We start from the raw sequence: 24,731 nt of genomic DNA, 5'->3' as shown, positions 1-24,731 counted from the left end.
GAAACCTAGAGAGGAACCAGGCTATGTGGGGTGGCCAGTCCTCTTCTGGCTGTGGCGGGTGGAGATTATAACAGAACATGGCCAAGATGTTCAAATGTTCATAAATTACCAGCATGGTCAAATAATAGTAAGGCAGAACAGTTGAAACTGAGAACCCGATGGTCACTCTGACAGAGCTCCTCTGTGGAGATGGGAGAACCTTCCAGAAGGACAACCATCTCTGCAGCCCTCCACCAATCAGGCCTTTCTGGTAGAGTGGCCAGATGGAAGCCACTCCTCAGTGAAAGACACATGACAGCCCACTTGGAGTTTGCCAAAAGGCACCTAAAGACTCCCCACATCATGATGCTGCCACCACCATGCTTCACCGTAGGGATGGTGCCAGGTTTCCTCCAGACATGATGGTTGGCATTCAGACCAAAGAGTTCAATCTTGGTTTTATCAGACCATAGAATCTTGTTTCTCATGGTCTGATAAAACCAAGATTGAACTCTTTGGTCTGAATGCCAACCATCATGTCTGGAGGAAACCTGGCACCATCCCTACGGTGAAGCATGGTGGTGGCAGCATCATGATGTGGGGATGTTTTTCAGCAGCAGGGACTGGGAGACTAGTCAGGATCAAGGAAAAGATGAACGGAGCAACTTACAATGAGATCCTTGATGAAAACCTGCTCCAGATCGCTCAGAACCTCAACCTGGGGTGAAGGTTCACCTTTCAACAGAACAACGACCCTAAGCACACAGCCAAGACAATGCAGGAGTGGCTTCAGGAAGTCTCTGAATGTCCTTGAGTGGTCCAGCCAGAGCCCGGACTTTAACCTTGTGCAGCGACGCTCCCCATCCAACCTGACAGGGCTTGAGAGGATCTGCAAAGAATAGGAGAAACTCCCCAAATACAGGTGTACCAAGCTTGTAGCATCATACCCAAGAAGACTCAAGGCTGTAATCGCTGGCAGAGGTGCTTCAACAAAGTACTGAGTAAAGGGTCTGAATACTTATGTAAATGTGATATTTCCGTTTTTTATATTTAATACATTTCCCAAAATTACTAAAAAAATGTTTTTGTTTAGTCATTACGGGGTAGATTGAGGTGATTGATGTGGAAAAAAACAATTTCATCAATTTTAGAATGGACTGTAATGCAACAAAATTTGGAAAAACTAAAGTGGTCTGAATTTATTTCCAAATGCACTGTATGTTCCACCCTACCAGATGGGGTCTTGTTTTCTCTTTCTTTAATGATCCCTACAGATAATGCACCTCATTTCTTGTTCTTTGATTCAATTCACAGCTAGGTAATAATCCAACAAAATGAAAATGGAAAGAAATGGCAGCAACGGCACAATTCAACAGTCACTGTAGAGATCCGAAGACAGTGCACCAGTTGTGGGTTGTTGTCTGTTTCATCTCCATGACAAATGTCCATCTGTTCCATTCACCTCCCTGGTCTCCATGGCGATCGTCTGAAGCATTCCAAGCGAAGAGAACACCTGACACACAAGTGTCCATCATTGTCTTTGGTCAGTTAAATAAATGTGCAAAACATGGTTTTATTTTTGTAGCAGTCTCTCCTTGATTGAGCCATAGTGGTTCTTGTTGCATTGCATGAGGTCAGTTCGCAGTAGAGTAAAGGTTCTCCTCCCTCCTGCGTACGTCTCTCCGAGGAAGGGGGCTATGTAGAGGTCCCAGAGCTCTGTGAGGACGGCAGGGGCTGAGGCTGGGGGTTAGAGGAGCCTGTCGCTGTCGGGGAGCCAGAGCTGGGCTGGACCTGAGCCTGGAACTGAGCCATCTGCTCTGGGCTGGCCAGGGTTTTCAGGAGGCTGTTCTCCTGCTCCAACTGGGAGTTCCTCTCTACCAGCTCCTTAATCTGTTCCTTCAACACATCTACCTCCTCTCTCACGGCATACATCAGGTGGCTCTTTACCAGGTCCTGAGAGAGATGGAAGGGGGAAGATGGAGAGAGAGGAAGGGACGGAGGTAAGGAGAGAAAGGGAGAAAGGGACGGAGGGAAGGAGAGAGAAAGGGAGGAAGGGAAGGAGAGAGAAAGGGAGGAAGGGACGGAGGGAGAGAGAGATAAAGGGAGAGAAATGTACAGTTGAAGTCGGAAGGTTACATACACCTTAGCCAAATACATTTAAACTCAGTTTTTCACAATTCCTGACATTTAATCCTAGTAAAAATTCTCTGTTTTAGGTCCGTTAGGATCACCACTTTATTTTAAGAATGTTAAATGTCAGAATAATAGTAGAGAATGATTTATTTCAGCTTTTATTTCTTTCATCACATTCAGTGGGTCAGATATTTACATACACTCAATTAGTATTTGGTAGCATTGCCTTTAAATTGTTTAACTTTGCCACATTGCCACTTCCCACATTAAGTTGGGTGAATTTTGGCCTATTCCTCCTGACAGAGCTGGTGTAACTAAGTCAGGTTTGAAGGACTCCTTGCTCGCACACGCTTTTTCAGTTCTGCCCACAAATTGTCTATAGGATTGAGGTCAGCGCTTTGTGATGGCCACTAAAATAGCTAGAATTTGTTGTCCTTGCCATAACTGATTTCTTTAGATTTTCCAGTGATGTCAAGGAAAGAGGCACTGAGTTTGAAGGTAGGCCTTGAAATACATCCACAGGTACACCTCCAATTGACTCAAATGATGTCAATTAGCCTATCAGAAGCTTCTAAAGCAATGACATCATTTTCTGGAATTTTCCAAGCTGTTTAAAGGCACAGTCAACTTAGTATATGTAAACTTCTGACCCACTGGGATTGTGATACTGTGAATTATAAATGAAATAATCCTGTAAACAATTGTTGGAAAAATTACTTGTGTCATGCAAAAGGTAGATGTACTAACCGACTTGCCGAAACTGTAGTTTGTTAATTAACAAGAAATTTGTGGAGTGGTTGAAAAACTAATTTTAATGACTCCAACCTAAGTGTATGTAAACTTCAGACTTCAATGCTACCAAATAATAATTGAGTGTGTGTAAACTTCTGACCCACTGGGAATGAGATGAAAGAAATAAAAGCTGAATTGAATGATTTCTCCACTATTATTCTGACATTTCATATTCTTAAAATAAAGTGGTGATCTAACTGACCTAAGACAGGGGATTTTTACTGGGATTAAATGTCAGGAATTGTGAAAAACTGAGTTTAAATGTATTTGGCAAAGGTGTATGTAACCTTCCGACTCCAACTGTATGAGTTAGCTGTCCTTTAGGAGCTCACTGTGTGTTAGCTGTCCTTTAGGAGCTCACTGTGTGTTGTGTTACCTGTCCTTTAGGAGCTCACTGTGTGTTGTGTTACCTGTCCTTTAGGAGCTCACTGTGTGTGTATTGTGTTAGCTGTCCTTTAGGAGCTCACTGTGTGTGTATTGTGTTACCTGTCCTTTAGGAGCTCACTGTGTGTTGTGTTAGCTGTCCTTTAGGAGCTCACTGTGTGTGTGTTACCTGTCCTTTAGGAGCTCACTGTGTGTGTGTTACCTGTCCTTTAGGAGCTCAGTGTGTGTGTGTTACCTGTCCTTTAGGAGCTCACTGTGTGTGTATTGTGTTAGCTGTCCTTTAGGAGCTCACTGTGTGTTTCCTGTCCTTTAGGAGCTCACTGTGTGTTGTGTTACCTGTCCTTTAGGAGCTCACTGTGTGTTGTGTTACCTGTCCTTTAGGAGCTCACTGTGTGTGTATTGTGTTAGCTGTCCTTTAGGAGCTCACTGTGTGTGTATTGTGTTACCTGTCCTTTAGGAGCTCACTGTGTGTTGTGTTAGCTGTCCTTTAGGAGCTCACTGTGTGTGTATTGTGTTAGCTGTCCTTTAGGAGCTCACTGTGTGTTTCCTGTCCTTTAGGAGCTCACTGTGTGTTGTGTTAGCTGTCCTTTAGGAGCTCACTGTGTGTGTGTTACCTGTCCTTTAGGAGCTCACTGTGTGTGTGTTACCTGTCCTTTAGGAGCTCACTGTGTGTGTTACCTGTCCTTTAGGAGCTCAGTGTGTGTGTGTTACCTGTCCTTTAGGAGCTCACTGTGTGTGTATTGTGTTAGCTGTCCTTTAGGAGCTCACTGTGTGTTTCCTGTCCTTTAGGAGCTCACTGTGTGTTGTGTTAGCTGTCCTTTAGGAGCTCACTGTGTGTTGTGTTAGCTGTCCTTTAGGAGCTCACTGTGTGTTGTGTTACCTGTCCTTTAGGAGCTCACTGTGTGTTGTGTTACCTGTCCTTTAGGAGCTCACTGTGTGTGTATTGTGTTAGCTGTCCTTTAGGAGCTCACTGTGTGTTTCCTGTCCTTTAGGAGCTCACTGTGTGTTGTGTTAGCTGTCCTTTAGGAGCTCACTGTGTGTTTCCTGTCCTTTAGGAGCTCACTGTGTGTTGTGTTAGCTGTCCTTTAGGAGCTCACTGTGTGTTGTGTTAGCTGTCCTTTAGGAGCTCACTGTGTGTTGTGTTAGCTGTCCTTTAGGAGCTCACTGTGTGTATTGTGTTAGCTGTCCTTTAGGAGCTCACTGTGTGTATTGTGTTAGCTGTCCTTTAGGAGCTCACTGTGTGTTGTGTTAGCTGTCCTTTAGGAGCTCACTGTGTGTTGTGTTATCTGTCCTTTAGGAGCTCACTGTGTGTTGTGTTATCTGTCCTTTAGGAGCTCACTGTGTGTTGTGTTAGCTGTCCTTTAGGAGCTCACTGTGTGTTGTGTTAGCTGTCCTTTAGGAGGTCACTGTGTGTTGTGTTATCTGTCCTTTCCACCGTATTCAACAGTTCAGAAAGGATGCAGCATATCTAATCATCAAGACAAAGTAACAACCACACACGGACTGATGGAAACTGATGGAATGAACGATCAATACTAATCTCTCCATGAAATAAATCCATACAGAAAAGTCCTCTCTTCAGCTGTGATGATACAATTCTGACATCACAACGCTATTGTTCTGTGCAGGCAGTCCCATAGCAGTTAATTAGTGGTCTATTGTTGTGTGCAGGCAGTCCCATAGCAGTTAATTAGTGGTCTATTGTTGTGTGCAGGCAGTCCCATAGCAGTTAATTAGTGGTCTATTGTTGTGTGCAGGCAGTCCCATAGCAGTTAATTAGTGGTCTATTGTTGTGTGCAGGCATTCCCATAGCAGTGAATTAGTGGTCTATTGTTGTGTGCAGGCAGTCACATAGCAGTTAATTAGTGGTCTATTGTTGTGTGCAGGCAGTCCCATAGCAGTTAATTAGTGGTATATTCAGTTCCCGCCTTCTAACTGACAAGCCAGAGAACAAAATGTTCTGCATTGGGAGGGAGGAGCTAACAGACAAGTTATTTATACCGGGGCTTCTGAGAGCAGACCCCGGCTTGCCTAGCAACACCTGACGGAACAGACAGAACCGAAAAGCCACCGGATCACAGAACATACAGACGGTTGCAGTCATTCAATCAAAGTGTTTTTACTGTACCAAGTATCCAACGGTTCTCTCTCTCCCAGAACAGTCAGATGTTCCAAAACTTTAATTAGACCCCAGTACTCTGAACACCGGTCCTACGTCGTTTAAATGAAGTTGACATTTACATTTCACCTTTGAGTCATTTAGATTTGATTATATACATATTAACAATGAGGATATTAACTTACCATTGCTTGTTCGATTTTATTGTCGATGGCCACCAAACTGGCACCAGAAGAGCTGAAACACAAACAGATTAATTCAAACATTATGATGCATCGCCTGTAAGGATATCACTGGGGTTGGGACAGATGTTGACCCGGTAGGTATTAGATATCACTGGGGTTGGGACAGATGTTGACCCGGTAGGTATTAGATATCACTGGGGTTGGGACAGATGTTGACCTGGTAGGTATTAGATATCACTGGGGTTGGGACAGATGTCGACCCGGTAGGTATTAGATATCACTGGGGTTGGGACAGATATCTAATACCTACCAGGTCGACATCACTGGGGTTGGGACAGATGTTGACCCGGTAGGTATTAGATATCACTGGGGTTGAGACAGATGTTGACCCGGTAGGTATTAGATATCACTGGGGTTGGGACAGATGTTGACCCGGTAGGTATTAGATATCACTGGGGTTGGGACAGATGTTGACCCGGTAGGTATTAGATATCACTGGGGTTGAGACAGATGTTGACCCGGTAGGTATTAGATATCACTGGGGTTGGGACAGATATCTAATACCTACCGGGTCGACATCACTGGGGTTGGGACAGATGTTGACCCGGTAGGTATTAGATATCACTGGGGTTGGGACAGATATCTAATACCTACCGGGTCGACATCACTGGGGTTGGGACAGATGTTGACCCGGTGGGTATTAGATATCACTGGGGTTTTGACAGATGTTGACCTGGTAGGTATTAGATATCACTGGGGTTTTGACAGATGTTGACCCGGTAGGTATTAGACATCACTGGGGTTCTGACAGATGTTGACCCGGTGGGTATTAGATATCACTGGGGTTGGGACAGATGTTGACCCGGTGGGTATTAGACATCACTGGGGTTGGGACAGATGTTGACCCGGTAGGTATTAGATATCACTGGGGTTGGGACAGATGTTGACCCGGTAGGTATTAGATATCACTGGGGTTGGGACAGATGTTGACCCGGTAGGTATTAGATATCACTGGGGTTGGGACAGATGTTGACCCGGTGGGTATTAGATATCACTGGGGTTGAGACAGATGTTGACCCGGTGGGTATTAGATATCACTGGGGTTGAGACAGATGTTGACCCGGTAGGTATTAGATACAGTGCCTTGCGAAAGTATTCGGCCCCCTTGAACTTTGCGACCTTTTGCCACATTTCAGGCTTCAAACATAAAGATATAAAACTGTATTTTTTTGTGAAGAATCAACAACAAGTGGGACACAATCATGAAGTGGAACGACATTTATTGGATATTTCAAACTTTTTTAACAAATCAAAAACTGAAAAATTGGGTGTGCAAAATTATTCAGCCCCTTTACTTTCAGTGCAGCAAACTCTCTCCAGAAGTTCAGTGAGGATCTCTGAATGATCCAATGTTGACCTAAATGACTAATGATGATAAATACAATCCACCTGTGTGTAATCAAGTCTCCGTATAAATGCACCTGCACTGTGATAGTCTCAGAGGTCCGTTAAAAGCGCAGAGAGCATCATGAAGAACAAGGAACACACCAGGCAGGTCCGAGATACTGTTGTGAAGAAGTTTAAAGCCGGATTTGGATACATAAAGATTTCCCAAGCTTTAAACATCCCAAGGAGCACTGTGCAAGCGATAATATTGAAATGGAAGGAGTATCAGACCACTGCAAATCTACCAAAACCTGGCCGTCCCTCTAAACTTTCAGCTCATACAAGGAGAAGACTGATCAGAGATGCAGCCAAGAGGCCCATGATCACTCTGGATGAACTGCAGAGATCTACAGCTGAGGTGGGAGACTCTGTCCATAGGACAACAATCAGTCATATACAGTGCCTTGCGTGAGGGTGTGCACGCCCAATTTTTCAGTTTTTGATTTGTTAAAAAAGTTTGAAATATCCAATAAATGTCATTCCACTTCATGATTGTGTCCCACTTGTTGTTGATTCTTCACAAAAAAATACAGTTTTAGATCTTTATGTTTGAAGCCTGAAATGTGGCAAAAGGTCGCAAAGTTCAAGGGGGCCGAATACTTTCGCAAGGCACTGTATCACTGGGGTTGGGACAGATGTTGACCCGGTAGGTATTAGATATCACTGGGTTTGGGACATATGTTGACCCGGTAGGTATTAATGAAGGTGCATTCTGAACTCTTAATAAACTGATTTCTGCTTTTCCATCACATTAAAACGGACTGAATGAAGGAATGTACCACTATTACACTTTAATATATAGCTAGAAGATTATTATTGTTGGGGTTTAACTATCAGGTTATTGTTTTGGGGCTTTAGCTACAAGGTTGGGGTTTAACTATCAGGTTATTGTTGTGAGGCTTTAGCTACAAGGTTTATATAATGTTATGGTTCTAAATTATTTATAGTCAACACGATGCGGAAAAGTTCAACACTGCAGAGCTCATCACGTTATGAACCCCTCAATACTGCAGGGCAGCCTCAAGACCACACCACATAAAAGCATATAAACATCCTCATCATCCCCATACATTGAAATCCAATTCAAACCGCCACGGTCCCATTCATTCAGTGCATAGCCATATTCTATGGTCTTTGCAAATGAATGAATGAATGAAAAGTTTGATAAATAAGCTAGGAAAACATTTTACCTATTGTCAAGCCTGACTGGAGTTGTCTCTTTTGCAAGCACAGATGACAGAAAAGAGATAGATAAATTCCTCAGTTGACAAACACCAACGTCCATCTCCACTGTATAAAATTGGGAATTCATTATTTTTTTGTCCATTAACACCAAAAGGCAATACTTCAAATGTAGAAAATGTCCAGTATAATTAATAAAAGTAAAAAATATTCAAACAGAATTGGCAGAAATTCTGTTCTCTGGGCAATACAAGGTGGCAACCGGGGCAGCCCTGCTCATGTACCGACGAGGAACAAAGAATAAGCACAGTGAGACTGACTAGCTCTGCTAAGCTGGGAATCTGCAGCTCCTGTCCCAACTGCAGAAATTATGCCATTGGCGGAGAGAGAGACCTCATTTGAATAATTTAAGTGGCAACGCCCCCACCTGTGACCCAGTTTCATATGTAACTGTCCCGAACACTGCCATTCAAAACACACAGAGAACATAGGAAGCAGCCCGGGACAGGATGAGGAGTTCTCACTGGGAAACCGTTAGGAAACCTTCCTCCAATACTTCTTGTTTCTTAATTAAAAATGTTACTGTCAGCTTCAACATTTGTCATCTTCAATGTAACTAAAATGCTAAAACAACTGTAGACCATGAATGAGCAGAATGAATGACGAATACAAGGGAAAGTCAGACCTGTTCAGGTACAGTAGACCAGAATGTGAAAATAGATGTTTTAAACAATATGGCAGCCTATAGGACCTCTACTGGGTTAGGGTTATAGGGGATCCACTGCAGCGGCAGGTGGGAGTTGTGACTGTACTCTATAGGTGTAACCATAAACAGGGTTAGGGTTATAGGGGATCCACTGCAGCGGCAGGTGGGAGTTGTGACTGTACTCTATAGGTGTAACCATAAACAGGGTTAGGGTTATAGGGGATCCACTGCAGCGGCAGGTGGGAGTTGTGACTGTACTCTATAGGTGTAACCATAAACAGGGTTAGGGTTATAGGGGATCCACTGCAGCGGCAGGTGGGAGTTGTGACTGTACTCTATAGGTGTAACCATAAACAGGGTTAGGGTTATAGGGGATCCACTGCAGCGGCAGGTGGGAGTTGTGACTGCACTCTATAGGTGTAACCATAAACAGGGTTAGGGTTATAGGGGATCCACTGCAGCGGCAGGTGGGAGTTGTGACTGTACTCTATAGGTGTAACCATAAACAGGGTTAGGGTTATAGGGGATCCACTGCAGCGGCAGGTGGGAGTTGTGACTGTACTCTATAGGTGTAACCATAAACAGGGTTAGGGTTATAGGGGATCCACTGCAGCGGCAGGTGGGAGTTGTGACTGTACTCTATAGGTGTAACCATAAACAGGGTTAGGGTTATAGGGGATCCACTGCAGCGGCAGGTGGGAGTTGTGACTGCACTCTATAGGTGTAACCATAAACAGGGTTAGGGTTATAGGGGATCCACTGCAGCGGCAGGTGGGAGTTGTGACTGCACTCTATAGGTGTAACCATAAACAGGGTTAGGGTTATAGGGGATCCACTGCAGCGGCAGGTGGGAGTTGTGACTGCACTCTATAGGTGTAACCATAAACAGGGTTAGGGTTATAGGGGATCCACTGCAGCGGCAGGTGGGAGTTGTGACTGCACTCTATAGGTGTAACCATAAACAGGGTTAGGGTTATAGGGGATCCACTGCAGCGGCAGGTGGGAGTTGTGACTGTACTCTATAGGTGTAACCATAAACAGGGTTAGGGTTATAGGGGATCCACTGCAGCGGCAGGTGGGAGTTGTGACTGCACTCTATAGGTGTAACCATAAACAGGGTTAGGGTTATAGGGGATCCACTGCAGCGGCAGGTGGGAGTTGTGACTGTACTCTATAGGTGTAACCATAAACAGGGTTAGGGTTATAGGGGATCCACTGCAGCGGCAGGTGGGAGTTGTGACTGCACTCTATAGGTGTAACCATAAACAGGGTTAGGGTTATAGGGGATCCACTGCAGCGGCAGGTGGGAGTTGTGACTGCACTCTATAGGTGTAACCATAAACAGGGTTAGGGTTATAGGGGATCCACTGCAGCGGCAGGTGGGAGTTGTGACTGTACTCTATAGGTGTAACCATAAACAGGGTTAGGGTTATAGGGGATCCACTGCAGCGGCAGGTGGGAGTTGTGACTGCACTCTATAGGTGTAACCATAAACAGGGTTAGGGTTATAGGGGATCCACTGCAGCGGCAGGTGGGAGTTGTGACTGCACTCTATAGGTGTAACCATAAACAGTCTCCTGTTTGAAAACACCAACAAACTAAAAAACGTTGGCACCTTTGTGTAGAAATGCTAACCGTCGTCACAGAACAGATGGATCAGAAATAGAGCAGGGTGAAACGAGGCTAAGGAGTTAGTCACTAACCTACATGTAGCCTTATCAAATGAGAAACAGTAACAACCTAGATCCAAATATCAAAGGGCAGGTCCTGAACAACTGACATGTCCTCCCCTCTAACAGACACAATCAATTTTCATCCTTACCTCTTTTAAAACAACAGTCAATGTTCAGTTAGTGATATATCCTATATAAAAGGGCTCTACAGTGCTAGAACCTCTATTAAAACAATAGTCAATGTTCAGTTAGTGATATATCCTATATATAACAGGGCTCGACAGTGCTAGCAGCTCTATTAAAACAACAGTCAATGTTCAGCGACAGTGCTCTAACTGTAAGCTCCTTTGTAATTCTGCATCAGCTTCTGTGCTGTTAGTTCAGTTGGCGACCGCAGATTGGTTGAGTGAATACATGGGAACATTTTGTACTCAGTTGTACAATCAGAAGACGATCCTTCCATGGTTCGATCTTATGCAAATATGAACACTCGTGCTGAGCGATTAACCAACATTTCAGTAATTTTCGGTTTTCAAACAACTAAATTGGCCGAGGTCAGTTCAATTATTTGAATTGCATTTCTTTGTTTTTTTTCCTCTGTGAACTCGATAGAGATAAATCAGATCCAGAATGAACTGTGTGATGAGTCTGTCTGTCTGTCTGTCTGTCTGTCTGTCTGTCTGTCTGTCTGTCCAATCCCTGCCTGCGCCTGTAGCTACCCTGTCTCTTCTCATCAGCTCTTTCAAATGCGTGCACACACACCTAAGAGCACGACACACAAGAACACACACACACCTACCTAAGAGCACGACACACCTGAGTAAGACGCACAGAAAAAAAACACAGCACAGAGCACGGTCTCAGCTCAAGTAAACAATGTACTAACCCAAATGTACTTTTATGCAACCGCTCCCACACAATGCCCCATACCTAACCCCATCTCTCCCACACAACGCCCCATACCTAACCTTAACCCCTAGACGATGCCCCATACCTAACACCCTCGGACGATGCCCCATACCTAACCCTCAGACGATGCCCCATACCTAACCCTCAGACGATGCCCCATACCTAACCCTCAGACGATGGCCCCCATACCTAACCCTCAGACGATGGCCTAGTACCTAAAACCCTCAGACGATGCCCAGTACCTAACACCCTCAGACGATGCCCAGTACCTAACACCCTCAGACGATGCCCCATACCTAACACCCTCAGACGATGCCCCATACCTAACACCCTCAGACGATGCCCCATACCTAACACCCCAAGACGATGCCTCATACCTAACACCCCAAGACGAAGCCCCGTACCTAATACCCCACACGAAGCCTCGTACCTAACCCCCCACACGAAGCCCCGTACCTAACCCTAACCCCCACACGAAGCCCCATACCTAACCCCCCAAGGCGATGCCCCATACCTAACCCTAACCCCCAGACGATGCCCCATACCTAACCCCCCCACACAAAGCCCCGTACCTAACCCCCCACACGATGCTCCGTACATAACCCTAACCCCACACGATGTTCCATACCTAACCCCCACACGATGCACCATACCTAACCCCTACACGATGCACCATACCTAACCCCCCCAGACGATGCCCCATAACTAACCCCCCAGACGATGCCCCATACCTAACCCCCACACGATGCCCCATACCTAACCCCCCCACACGATGCCCCATGCCTAATCCCGACCACACGATGCCCCATACCTAATCCCCCCCACACGATGCCCCATACCTAACCCTAACCCCCACACGATGCACCATACCTAACCCCAACACGATGCCCCATACCTAACCCCCCCACACGATGCCCCATACCTAACCCCAACCCCTACACGATGCACCATACCTAACTCCCCCACACGATGCCCCATACCTAACCCCCCCACACGATGCCCCATACCTAAACACCCCACACACACACACACACACACGATGCCCCATACCTAATCCCCCCACCCCACACGATGCTCCATACCTCATCCCTCCACACACGATGCCCCATACCTAACCCCATCTCTCCCACACGATGCCCCATACCTAACCCTAACCCCCACACGATGCCCCATACCTAACCCCCCCACACGATGCCCCATACCTAACCCCCCCACACGATGCCCCATACCTAAACACCCCACACACACACACACACACGATGCCCCATACCTAATCCCCCCACCCCACACGATGCTCCATACCTCATCCCTCCACACACGATGCCCCATACCTAACCCCATCTCTCCCACACGATGCCCCATACCTAACCCCATTTCCCCCACACGATGCCCCATACCTAACCCCATTTCTCCCACACGATGCCCCATACCTAACCCCATCTCTCCCACACGATGCCCCATACCTAACCCCATCTCTCCCACACGATGCCCCATACCTAACCTTAACCCCTAGACGATGCCCCATACCTAACACCCCCAGACGATGCCCCATACCTAACCCCCCAAGACGATGTCCCGTACCTAACACCCCAAGACGAAGCCCCGTACCTAACCCCCCAAGACGATGTCCCGTACCTAACACCCCAAGACGAAGCCCCGTACCTAACCTCCGTACATAACCCTAACCCCACACGATGCTCCGTACATAACCCTAACCCCACACGATGCTCCGTACCTAACCCCCTCCACACGATGTTCCGTACCTAACCCCCCCACATAAATGCTCCATACCTACCCCCCCCCCCCCCCCACAGAAATGCTCCATACCTACCCCCCCCCCCCCCCCCCCCCACAGAAATGCTCCATACCTAACCACCATCACACGATGCCCCATACCTACCCCCCCACGATGCCCCATACCTAACCCTAACCCCCACACAATACCCCATACCTGACCCCCCCACAATGCTCCAAACCTAACCCCCCATACACAATGCAGTTGTGGGGAGCCTTCATTTATTAAAAATCCACTGCATCCTGCCTGAAAGCACTAACTGTGTGTGTGTAGTAGAATCCAGATTGGTCTTCTTAATGTTCAGGCAGTCCACCATCAGTAAACAGTCCTGACATTCTCCATTATAAAAGCAGCTTAATTACCAACAAACTAAAACTGCTCCTTCTCTTCCGCTTGCCACGCCAGAGGGTGAGAGACTGACAAGGAAAGAGAGAGAGAGTGAGAGGCAGAGAGAAAGAGAGATGTCTTTAATAAACAGGATCAGTGTTCCCCTGCGGGACGGTTGAGCTAACGTAAGCCAATTTGATGAGTATGAGGTTGTAAGTAACAAGAACATTTCCCAGGACATAGACATATCTGATATTGGCAGAAAGCTTAAATTATTGTTAGTCTAACTGCACTGTCCAATTTACAGTAGCTATTACAGTGAAATAATTACCATGCTATAGTTTGAGGAGTGCACAACTATGTACTGGAAAATGTATCAATAAACCAATTAAGCACATTTGGGCAGTCTAAAAATCTGTCTAAAACTTTGCCCATACACTGCTAAATTGAGCCTAAACTTGAATAATACATTGTGGCCTTTCTCTTACATTTCAAAGATGATGAAAAATATGATATTTTACTAGATCTAATGTGTTATATTCTCCTACATTCATTTCACATTTCCACAAACTTCAAAATGTTTCCTTTCAAATGGTATCAAGAATATGCATTCCTTGCTTCAGGTCCTGAGCTACAGGTAGTTCAATTTGGGTTTGTCATTTTAGGCAGAAATGAAAAAAAAAAAAAGGGTCCGATCCTTAAGAGGTTTTTAAGGTCCAGTTGCCAGGACCACACATACAAATTCCATGTAGACACCGTTGCCCTAGAGCACATAAACTAAACCTACCTCAGCCTAAACATCAGCGCCACAGGTAACTTCCACAAAGCTGTGAACTAGTGACGCACCGATGAGACACTTTTGGCCGATACCCGATATTTTCCTTGCTAAAAGAAATTATACCGATAAACGATATAAAAAATGTGAGCGGCATTTTAAGCATTCTAGTACAGTTAAATAGTTCACACACACAACAAGTTATTTTGTTGGCATTTACGTATGTTCCCACTACCAGTAAAACAATCAAAACATTTCTTTCACTCACTTTCTGTGCTGTTCATTTGTTCAGTCGTTCCATTCACAACTAGGATTTCTATGGAACGCCGTTTGGGTCTTTGCGTATCAGAAAGGATACATGTCAAATAAGCTTGTTGATCAATCAGGACCTGAATATGACTGCACATCACATAATAATTGAACACGTTCATAAATGTTTTACGTAGTTAGCCATTACACTATCCCTTGTATTTCATATGTCACAACAATTATTCGATACGTATGCCATGAGGCTGGTAAAGTTGTCTCGCGCATCTACAGTGCAGGTCATAAAGAAAGAAAAGCTAGCTCATGGATGCAAACAATGTTCTTCCCCATAAACAGCAAAACAACAATCTGTTTCAGTAGCTATATAGTTAGCTAGCTAACATCTGTTTCAGTAGCTATATAGTTAGCTAGCTAACATCTGTTTCAGTAGCTATATAGTTAGCTAGCTAACATCTGTTTCAGTAGATTTGTATTTTTTTCACCTTTATTTAACCAGGTAAGCTAGTTGAGAACAAGTTCTCATTTGCAACTGCGACCTGGCCAAGATAAAGCATAGCAGTTCGACACATACAACAACACAGAGTTACACATGGACTGAACAAAACATACAGTCAATAATACAGTAGAAAACAAAGTCTATATACAGTGAGTGCAAATAAGGTCAAATAAGGGAGTTAAGGCAATAAATAGGCCACGGTGGCGAAGTAATTACAATATGGCAATTAAGCAGTCATTTGAGAAGCCAAGGCTGTTGAGTCTGCCGATAAGAATACAGTCATTGACAGAGTCTAAATCCTTGGCCAGGTCGATGAAGACGGCTGCACAGTACTGTCTTTTATCGATGGCGGTTATGATATAGTTTAGTACGTTGAGCGTGGCTGAGGTACACCCGTGACCAGCTCGGAAACCGAATTGCACAGTGGAGAAGGTACGGTGGGATTCGAAATGGTCACTGATCTGTTTATTAACTTGGCTTTAGAAAGACTTTAGAAAGGCAGGGCAGGATGGATATAGGTCTTTAGCAGTTTGGGTCTAGACTGTCACCACCTTTGAAGAGGGGGATGACCGCGGCAGCTTTCCAATCTTTAGGGATCTCGGACGAAACGAAAGAGGTTGAACAGGCTGGAAATAGGGGTTACAACAATGGTGGCGGATAATTTTAGAGAGGGTGCAGAGTGTTTAGTCCAGCTGATTTGTACGGGTCCAGGTTTTGCAGCTCTTTCAGAACATCTGCGATCTGGATTTGGGTGAAGGAGAAGCTGGGGAGACTCGGGCAAGTAGCTGCGAGGGGTGCGGAGCTGTTGGCCGGGGTTGGGGTAGCCAGGAGGAAAGCCGTAGAGAAATGCTTATTGAAATGTTTGATTATCATGTATTTATCTGTGGTGACGGTGTTTCCTAGCCTCAGTGCAGTGGGCAGCTGGGAGGAGGTGCTCTTGTTCTCCATACTTTACAGTGTCCCAAAACTTTTTGGAGTTAGAGATTTCTGTTTGAAAAAGATAGCCTTTGCTTTCCTGACTGACGGTGTGTATTGGTTCCTGACTTCCCTGAACAGTTGCATATCGTGGGGACTATTCGATGCAATTGCAGTCCGCCACAGGATGTTTTTGTGCTGGTCAAGGGCAGTCAGGTCTGGAGTGAACCAAGGGATATATCTGTTCTCAGTTCTACAGTTTTTGAAAGGGGCATGCTTATTTAAGATGGTGAGGAAATTACTTTTAAAGTTCGACCAGGCATCCTCGACTGACGGGATGAGGTCAATATCCTTCCAGGATACCCGGGCCAGGTGAATTAGAAAGGCCTGCTTGCAGAAGTGTTTTAGCGTTTGACAGTGATGAGGGGTGGTCGTTTGACCGCGGACTCATAGCGGATGCAGGCAATGAGGCAGTGATCGCTGAGATCCTGATTGAAAACAGCAGAGGTGTATTTGGAGGGCAAGTTGACAGGATAATATCTATGAGGGTGCCCATGTTTACGGATTTAGGGTTGTACCTGGTGATTTCCTTGATAATTTGTGTGAGGTTGAGGGCATCTAGCTTAGATTGTAGGACTGCTGGGGTGTTAAGTATATTCCAGTTTAGGTCACCTAACAGAACGAACTCTGAAGATAGATGGGGGCAATCAATTCACATATGGTGTCCAGGGCACAGCTGGGAGCTGAGGGGGGTCTATAACAGGTGGCAACAGTGAGAGACTTATTTCTGGAGAGATTCATTTTTAAAATTAGAAGCTCGAACTGTTGGGGCATAGACCTGGAAAGTATGACAGAACTTTGCAGGCTAACTCCTCCCCCTTTGGCAGTTCTATCTTGACGGAAAATATTGTAGTTGGGTATGGAAATCTCAATTTTTGGTGGCCTTCCTAAACCAGGATTCAGACACAGCAAGGACATCAGGGTTGGCGGAGTGTGCTAAAGCAGTGAGTAAAATAAACTTAGGGAGGAGGCTTCTGATGTTAACATACATGAAACCAAGGCTTTTTCGATTACAGAAGTCAACAAATGAGTATGCCTGGAGACACAGCAGGGCCTGGGTTAGCCTCCACATCACCGAGGAACAGAGGCGTAGTAGGATGAGGGTACGGCTACGGCTAAAGGCTATAAGAACTATTTGTCACCAAAGCCCCATATACTACCCACCACTGCGACCTGGTAGCTGGTCCCCACTACATATCCGTCGCTAAACCCACTGGCTCCAGGTCATCTAAGTCTTTGCTAGGTATAGATCTGCCTTATCTCAGCTCACTGGTCACCATACCAATACCCACCCGTAGCACGCGCTCCAGCAGGTATATTTCACTGATCATCCCCATAGCCAACACCTCTTTGGCCGCCTTTCCTTACAGTTCTCTGCTGCCAATGACTGGAACGAATTGCAAAAATCACTGAAGTTGGAGACATATCTCCCTCACTAACTTTAAGCATCAGCTGTCAGAGCAGCTTACCGATCGCTGCAGCTGTACACAACCAATCTGTAAATAGCCCATCCAACCAACTACCTACCTCATATTGGTTTTGTTTTTCTGCTCTTTTGCACACCAGTATCACTACTTGCACATCCTCATCTGCACATATATCACTCCAGTGTAAATTGCTAAATTGTAATTACTCCGTCGCTTTTGGCCTATTTATTGCCTTACCCCCTTACTTCATTTGCACACACTGTATACAGATGTTTCTATTGTGTTATTGACTGTACGTTGGTTTATCCCATGAGTAACTCTGTGTCGATGTTTTTGTCGCACTGCTTTGCTTTATCTTGGCCAGGTCGCAGGTGTAACTGAGAACTTGTTCTCAACTGGCCTACCTGGTTAAATAAAGGTGAAATAAAAAATAAATAAAATACTGCTTTAAAGCAAATATCTGCAGCATTGGTAAAGATATGATCAATGAATGTTGATGGTTTAATTCCTGTGCTGTTTGTAACTACCTTGGTAGGTTGACTGACAACCTGATCCAGGTTGCAGGCACTGGTTACAGTTTGAAGTTTTTTCCTTAGTGATAATATTAATATTTAAAATCACCCAGAAAATATACTTTGTTGATATCACATACATTATCAAGCATTTCACACATATTATCCAGATACTGACTGTTAGCACTTGGTGGTCTATAGCAGCTTCCCACAAGAATGGGCTTTAGGTGAGGCAGATGAACCTGTGACCATATTACTTCAACAGTATTTAACATTAGATCGTTTCTAAGCTTTACAGGAAGCTGGTTCTGAATATAAACCGCAACACTGCCGCCATTGGCATTGTTAACAGTTTCTGCTAGTTAGTTTTTGCTACCATCTGGGTTTTAGCTTGCTTGAGCCTGCTAACTGAGGAGTGTCAGTTCACCTGTTTCCATACATGTTTCATTTTTTTGTTAAATGTATCTTACAAAGGAGTTGTTTAATCTAACTGCTTAACTATTATCTGTACATGGAACAACCATTTCTTTCTTCTAATCTTTACAGGAACATTTCACTGCAGCTAATGTAGAAGGAAAAGCTGTGTACATTTGCAAATACTGTGCCAAATCATGTGAAGAATGCAACAAAGGTGCAGAATCATCTGGCCATAAAATTCCCTCAGCGCTCACAACAAGCAACCTCTGACAAAAGTCCCTCTACTTCTAGTCGAAGTGAACGTGATGAATGAGACACCTTATCGATAGCAACAGCTCAGAGTCTTCCTGGAATCAGAAGTTTTTTTGATTCAATGGAGGAACATAGTCAGAGAAATGCAGATGAATGTCTTGCTCGAGCTATGTATGCAACTGGTTCACCTCTGGTGCTCACAGGCAATGTGTATTGGAAGAGATTTCTGAATGTTCTTCGCCCAGCACACACCCCTCCAACCAGACATGCATTATCTACTCATTTGCTGGATGAAGAGGTCAACAGAGTTCAAGTGAAGGTCAAGCAAATCATAGAGAAAGCAGACTATTGCAATCATCTCTAATGGGTGGTCGAATGTTCGTGGGCAAGGAAAAATGTAACTACATCATCTCCACCCCTCAACCAGTATTCTACAAGAGCACAGACACATGGGACAACAGACACACCGGTCTCTACATTGCAGATGAGCTGAAGGCAGTCATCAATGACTTTGGACCACAGAGGGTATTAGCACTGGTGACAGACAATGCTGCGAACATGAAGGCTGCTTGGTCCAAAGTGGAGGAGTCCAACCCTCACATTACACCCATTGGCTGTGCTGCTCATGCATTGAATCTGCTCCTCAAGGACATCATGACACTAAAAACAATGGAAACACTCTGCAAGAGAGCAAAATAAATGGTTAGGTGTGTTGGACCCCAAGTATGCTGGCAAGAGCATCCTGTCTGGTGCAGAGATCAACAATGCCTATGGCGTCATCACTACCGTGTCTCGCCACCTTGGCATGGATGAGGGCAAGGTTCTTGGCAGTCTGGCAAAGTACACAACCAAGCAAGGAATTTGGGATGGAGATGCAATATGGCAGTTGTGCCAACATATCTCATCAGCCACTTGGTGGAAGGGACTTGGTGGATCTGAGGCTCTTTCCCCTGTTGCCTCCATCATCCTCCAAATCCCACCAACATCAGCTGCCTCAGAGCGCAACTGGTCCTTGTTTGGGAACACACACATCAAAGCACGCAACAGGCTGACCAATACAAGGGTTGAAAACTTGGTGGCCAGCCGGGCAAATTTCATGCTATTAGAGCCTGACAACTAGCCATCCTCAACAAGGTTGGAAAGTGACAGTGAAGATGAGGCCTCAGAGTCTGATGTTCAAGAGGTGGACATTGAGGAGGTTCAGGGAGAAGACATGGAAGCCTGAGAGGAAGACAACCAAAGCTTTAGTTCCTAGACTATCATTTTACAGATGTTGAAAACGTTTTTGGGAGATGTGATGGATCATTCAATATTCCCTTTCTTTTGTTATTCAGTGAAATCATCCCATGTGAAGAGTCAACTCATTTAATTAAAGTTCAATTCATAACTAAATAGTTTTGGGGGTTTTTTTTATTGGAAAGATTTAATAATTTGCAATTATGTCTACTTATGATATGGTAATAAGTTTGTTTGTCTCCATATGATATGGTAAATATATCCAATGCCAAAAACATCTACATTTAAATGGTATTAATATGATTTCCCATATCTTCCCACGGAAAGTTTCCACCTCTGAATATTCCCCAAAACGTACAACCCTAACAGCAACACAATTAGACCCAACCAAATCATGAGAAAACAAAAAATATAATTATTTGACACATTAGAAAGACAAAATAGTGGTGTAAACATTTAAATGACATTGGGATCACTAATGTTTAGAAAAAAATCCCTAACCGAAAAGTTTAGATTTTTTTTTACAACATTTTAAATCACAACACTACCACTAACAGGTCCCAAACATTATTATTACAAACACCTCACGCAACAATGCTGTAACGTTAGGAGATATGCAACTTTCAAATGATTTGGCATGGATATAAAGCACTCTGCACATCATCATCGTTAACAGTTGGAAAAATGTCAGAGAGTGAGACAGGGAAGAGACAGCAGCCCAGTCCTGTATGGCAATACTATGAGTTCAATGAGAAGGTGGTAAAATAAATACTAATTTTGTGAGGTGGAATTAAGCTACAGTGGCAGCACAAAGGCAATGCTGAACCATCTGAAACACCATGAGACCCAACCGGTTGGTCGCAGCAGCGGAATAAGGAACGGAGTGAGAAAATCACAGTACTGATTCCAGAAATGATTGCAGTTGATATGCAGCCACTGTCAATGGATCAAATGCATTAAGAAGGGAAAAAAATCCCCAAATTAACTTTTAACAAGGCACACCGGTTAATTGAAACACATTCCAGGTGACTACTTCATGAAGCTGGTTGAGAGAATGCCAAGAGTGTGCAAAGCTGTCATCAAGGCAAAAGGTGGCTACTTTGAAGAATCTCAAATATATTTTGATTTGTTGAACACTTTTTTGGTTACTACATGATTCTGTGTGTTATTTCATAGTTTTGATGTCTTCATTATTATTCTGCAATGTTGAAAATAGTAAAAAAATAAAGAAAAACTCTGGAATGAGGTGTCCAAACTGTTGACTGGTACTGCGCGCGCGCGTGTGCGTGTGCGTGTGCGTGTGCGTGTGCGTGTGTGTGTGTGTGAGATATATGAGGTTGGAATAATACTATGAAATTGTGAAAATTATTATGATAATGCCCTTTTAGTGTAAAGGCTGTTTGAAAAGACCACCTGAAATTTCAGTCTGTTTTGGATGGAGTTTTGTCCTACCTAGTGTATAATATAGTATATTAGTATATTAGAACAATAAGAAAGAGTTCCAAACCTCTCTACCAATAACAGCTAGTTCTCAGTTGTCTTCCCCTCCCCACTCAGACCAGTCAGTCCTGGCAAAATTCTTGCTTGAGAAATTGCAGAAACTTTTGCTAAGAAGCTATTTGTTTATTTTATAGCATTTTAAATGTAAAACTATCACAGTAAGGTAGGACTACTTAATTGTTACCCAGAAACGGCTGCATTAGACCTTTAAAGCAGTCTATGATGTCATACTGAAAAACAGCTACATTGGACCTTTAAAACAGTCTGATGTCATACTGAAAAACAGCTACATTGGACCTTTAAAGCAGTCTGATGTCATATAGCTTCAGCTATCTTCAACAGTTCTAATTCCAACACAGAGGCCATCCATCCTTACCTGTCCTCCTCTCCATCTGCAGACTGTGTCCTCAGGCTTGCAGCAGCGGCCACTAAGGCACTGGCATCTCCAGCCATCCCCATGCTCTCCATGGAGCGTCCCCCTCCTGCAGCCCCCAGCCGGGGTAGCGTCAGCAGGGACTGGTGTTGGAACAGCAGCCTCTGGGCATCCTCCAGCTGGGATGCCGTTAGGGTGGGGATGCTTCCCCCGTACAGAGCCCCGCTTTGGGCCAGGCTGGTGTGGCTGAGGGGAACCCCGTGAGTCAGGAGGGGCTGGAGGTCGGCACGGAGTGTGGTCACGAAAGGGGCGGAGGGGTGCTGGGGGTGAGGGTGCAGCTGCTGAGCTGGGAGGTTCTGGAGCTGACTCTGAAGGGGTTGAGGGACAGCGGCCAGGCCAGGCATGGACACCCCAAGAGAGCCAGGGTGTGGGGGGAGGACCTGGGACTGGAGAGGAGCCGTAGGCTGGATGAAGTCTGGAGGCCGGCTGCCTGTCTGGCACACTAGCCCTGCTGGGAACTTGGGCATGGGGTAGCCTGTCTGGGCATGCTCCATATCATAGGGCATCTGCTGGGGCATGGCCTGACTCCGAGCGCCCTGGGCATTCACCTGGGGGGCTGCTGGTAGAGTACCATGGGGGACCATGCTGGTCTGCTGCAACAGGAGAGGGTTAGGGTCCTGAGGGACCATGTGGGCCTGCAGAGAGTTCTGGACAGTCTCAGGACTGGTGTAGTCCTGGTGCTGGTATGGCTGCGAGGTCTGGGGTGCCACTGCTCCCATCTCTATGCCTCCGTATTGGACAACACCGGCCACCACACTTCCATTCCCTGCTTGGCTCTCTGGGCCGCCAGCGCTGGGTGCAGGGGCTGGGTCAGAAGTGGGCGCGGCAGGGAGAACCTCCTTCTCATAGTACTCTGTACACATCCATCTTCCCTTGCGGAACGGCTCTGAGTTAGAGTCCAGCTTCACCACTCTGAAGCGAGACCCCGGAGTGGCTTGGGTCTGAGTCTGTTGTGTCTGGGTACTGGAGGTCACAGGCTGTGCCACTGCTACTGACACCCCAATCTGAGTGCTATTGGTGGGCCCTGTGACTCCAGGGAGAGCCCCTACTCCACTGGATGTCACTTGCCGGCCTCCACTACTGTCAAAGATTATTGGGCCCGCAGAGGGAGGGGCACCACTATCACTGACTATGGATGACACATCCATGCCTGGCGCAGCAGTGATGGTAACAGAGAACTGGGCAGTGGTATTCTCCATCATACCCTGCCCCATCTGGGTCTGGTTGGACCCAGCCATTTCAGAGGAACTCCCCCCTGCCACTGAGACAGTAAAGGCTGCTGGCACGACATTCTCTTGCAGATGATGCACAGTCCCATTCACCATGTTACCAGGCTGTGGAGGGCCCTGAGGCTGCAGGGGTTCGCACGGAGGGTCCTGGGGTAGGGAGTGAGGGTTCAGGGGTTCGTTAGGGGACACTGCGCCTGGGGTCTCCACCCCATGGGGGCTGTTCAGGGTCTCGTCCGAGGAGCTCCTCTCAGGGACACCAGTGTCCCGAGGTACGGACACTTCCTGCATTTCAGAAGAGGACAGGTCCTCTGTGTGGGATTCATCCATGTCATCATAACTCTCTGTGTCGTCCGCTATGCTGTTGTTGGTGCTAACAGAGACCTGGGCCGGGGTCACGCTAGTTATCTGGAAGCCACTCTTTTTTTTCACCTGAGACCCGGACTGGGGGTGGTGGTGCGGCTCAGGGGAGGAGGACCCAGCCTGGCTAGTTGACTGATAATCATCAGTGGGAATTACATTACTGCTACCTGCAGCAGACCCAGATGCACCGCCACTACCGGTGGTGTTACTGCCTCTTCTATTGTGGAAAGACATCTTCCTAGACCCAGAGGAATCTACTGAAAAGTCCTGTTGATGCATCTTGTGAACACGAAGCCAGTAACAGGGCAAAGAAGTGACTAGCTGTGTAGCTACTAAATGCCAGATGGTTGTTATAGCCAGGCATAAATAACGTTAATGTAGTCAGAGGTTAGCTAGCTAATAGTTACCTAATAGTTAGCCAACGATGGCTAATGTAAGCAAGGTGACAGTCCCATAATAAATCACAACAAAACAAGGACGTCGATGTTATTTTCTGTTTTCAGTAGTCGAGCACTTCACGTCTGATAAACTGTCGATAATGAAGTGAATTACTAAATATTAGCTCAGACATGTCCAGAACAACAACCAAGCTAACTTAGCTATGTTTTATAGCTAGCTGAAATGTAAACTACAAAGAGACGCTTATAGAAACGTTTGTTAAACAACACCCAAATCATATCTTAAATATAATATGAATATCTCAATGGAAGTGGAATTATTTGAAGTGAATATTATAACGTTAGTGCCAAATTCAGCGTCAAAAGCTGTGTGGTAAGAGATCACCTCCATCGATGGCATCACCAGACGATGAGTCTTCTCTCCGAGACTCTGGTTTGTTGTTGGACAATTCAGTCAGACACCCATCACTGGATAAACATCCTCTTAGCACACAGAAACTTGTTTGAATACATCTCGACGGTTTCTAGTTAGTGTAGTTTTTCCTCATCGTCCTCTCGCTTGGCCCCAGCTAGTCTCTCTCTGACGACGGGAAGAGGGACATCGCTACTGCGCATGCCCCGAGAAGAGGAACATAGCTACTGCGCATGCCCCGAGAAGAGTGCCATAGCTACTGCGCATGCCCTCAACTAGCGAAGAGGCGAGGCTGAAAGAACATCAGGCTTTCCGTCATGACCTCTACATAAATAACTCTGTGCTTTCCCACTCACATAAAATGACAACAAATGTTCATATAATAAGACATTTGGCAGAAGCTTTTATCCAA

At 45.5% G+C, this 24,731-nt stretch overlaps 1 protein-coding gene across 2 annotated transcripts; it reads right to left on the bottom strand.

The window, feature by feature from the left end:
• Nucleotides 1–946: 946 nt before the first annotated feature.
• LOC110517146 (TSC22 domain family protein 1-like) lies at nucleotides 947–24,484 on the bottom strand. Of its 2 annotated transcripts, none has more exons than XM_036972490.1 (3): nucleotides 21,864–24,484; nucleotides 5,593–5,644; nucleotides 947–1,932 (listed from the first exon to the last, which is right to left on the bottom strand). In XM_036972490.1, the coding sequence occupies exons 1-3, from the start codon at nucleotides 23,786–23,788 to the stop codon at nucleotides 1,675–1,677; spliced, it is 2,235 nt and encodes a 744-aa protein (XP_036828385.1). In that variant the 5' UTR covers nucleotides 23,789–24,484; the 3' UTR covers nucleotides 947–1,674. The 2 variants fall into 2 exon arrangements, with proteins under 2 accessions (XP_036828385.1, XP_036828386.1); XM_036972491.1 differs by lacking the exon at nucleotides 21,864–24,484 and adding an exon at nucleotides 8,229–11,655.
• Between the last annotated feature and the right edge of the window lie 247 nt (nucleotides 24,485–24,731).

Source organism: Oncorhynchus mykiss, unplaced genomic scaffold, assembly GCF_013265735.2.
Source record: "Oncorhynchus mykiss isolate Arlee unplaced genomic scaffold, USDA_OmykA_1.1 un_scaffold_164, whole genome shotgun sequence".
Lineage (NCBI taxonomy): Eukaryota > Metazoa > Chordata > Actinopteri > Salmoniformes > Salmonidae > Oncorhynchus > Oncorhynchus mykiss.
This window is presented reverse-complemented; position numbering and strand designations above follow the sequence as displayed.

What these genes read in the sequence shown, in the direction of transcription:
- LOC110517146 (XM_036972490.1), bottom strand. Translation starts at nt 23,788, where the DNA reads ATGCATCAACAGGACTTTTCAGTAGATTCCTCTGGGTCTAGGAAGATG. An exon ending in GCAGATGGAGAGGAGGACAG is followed by an intron (nt 5,645 to 21,863) that starts GTAAGGATGGAT and finishes TTTGTGTTTCAG; the next exon opens with CTCTTCTGGTGCCAGTTTGG. An exon ending in ATAAAATCGAACAAGCAATG is followed by an intron (nt 1,933 to 5,592) that starts GTAAGTTAATAT and finishes CATCTCTCTCAG; the next exon opens with GACCTGGTAAAGAGCCACCT.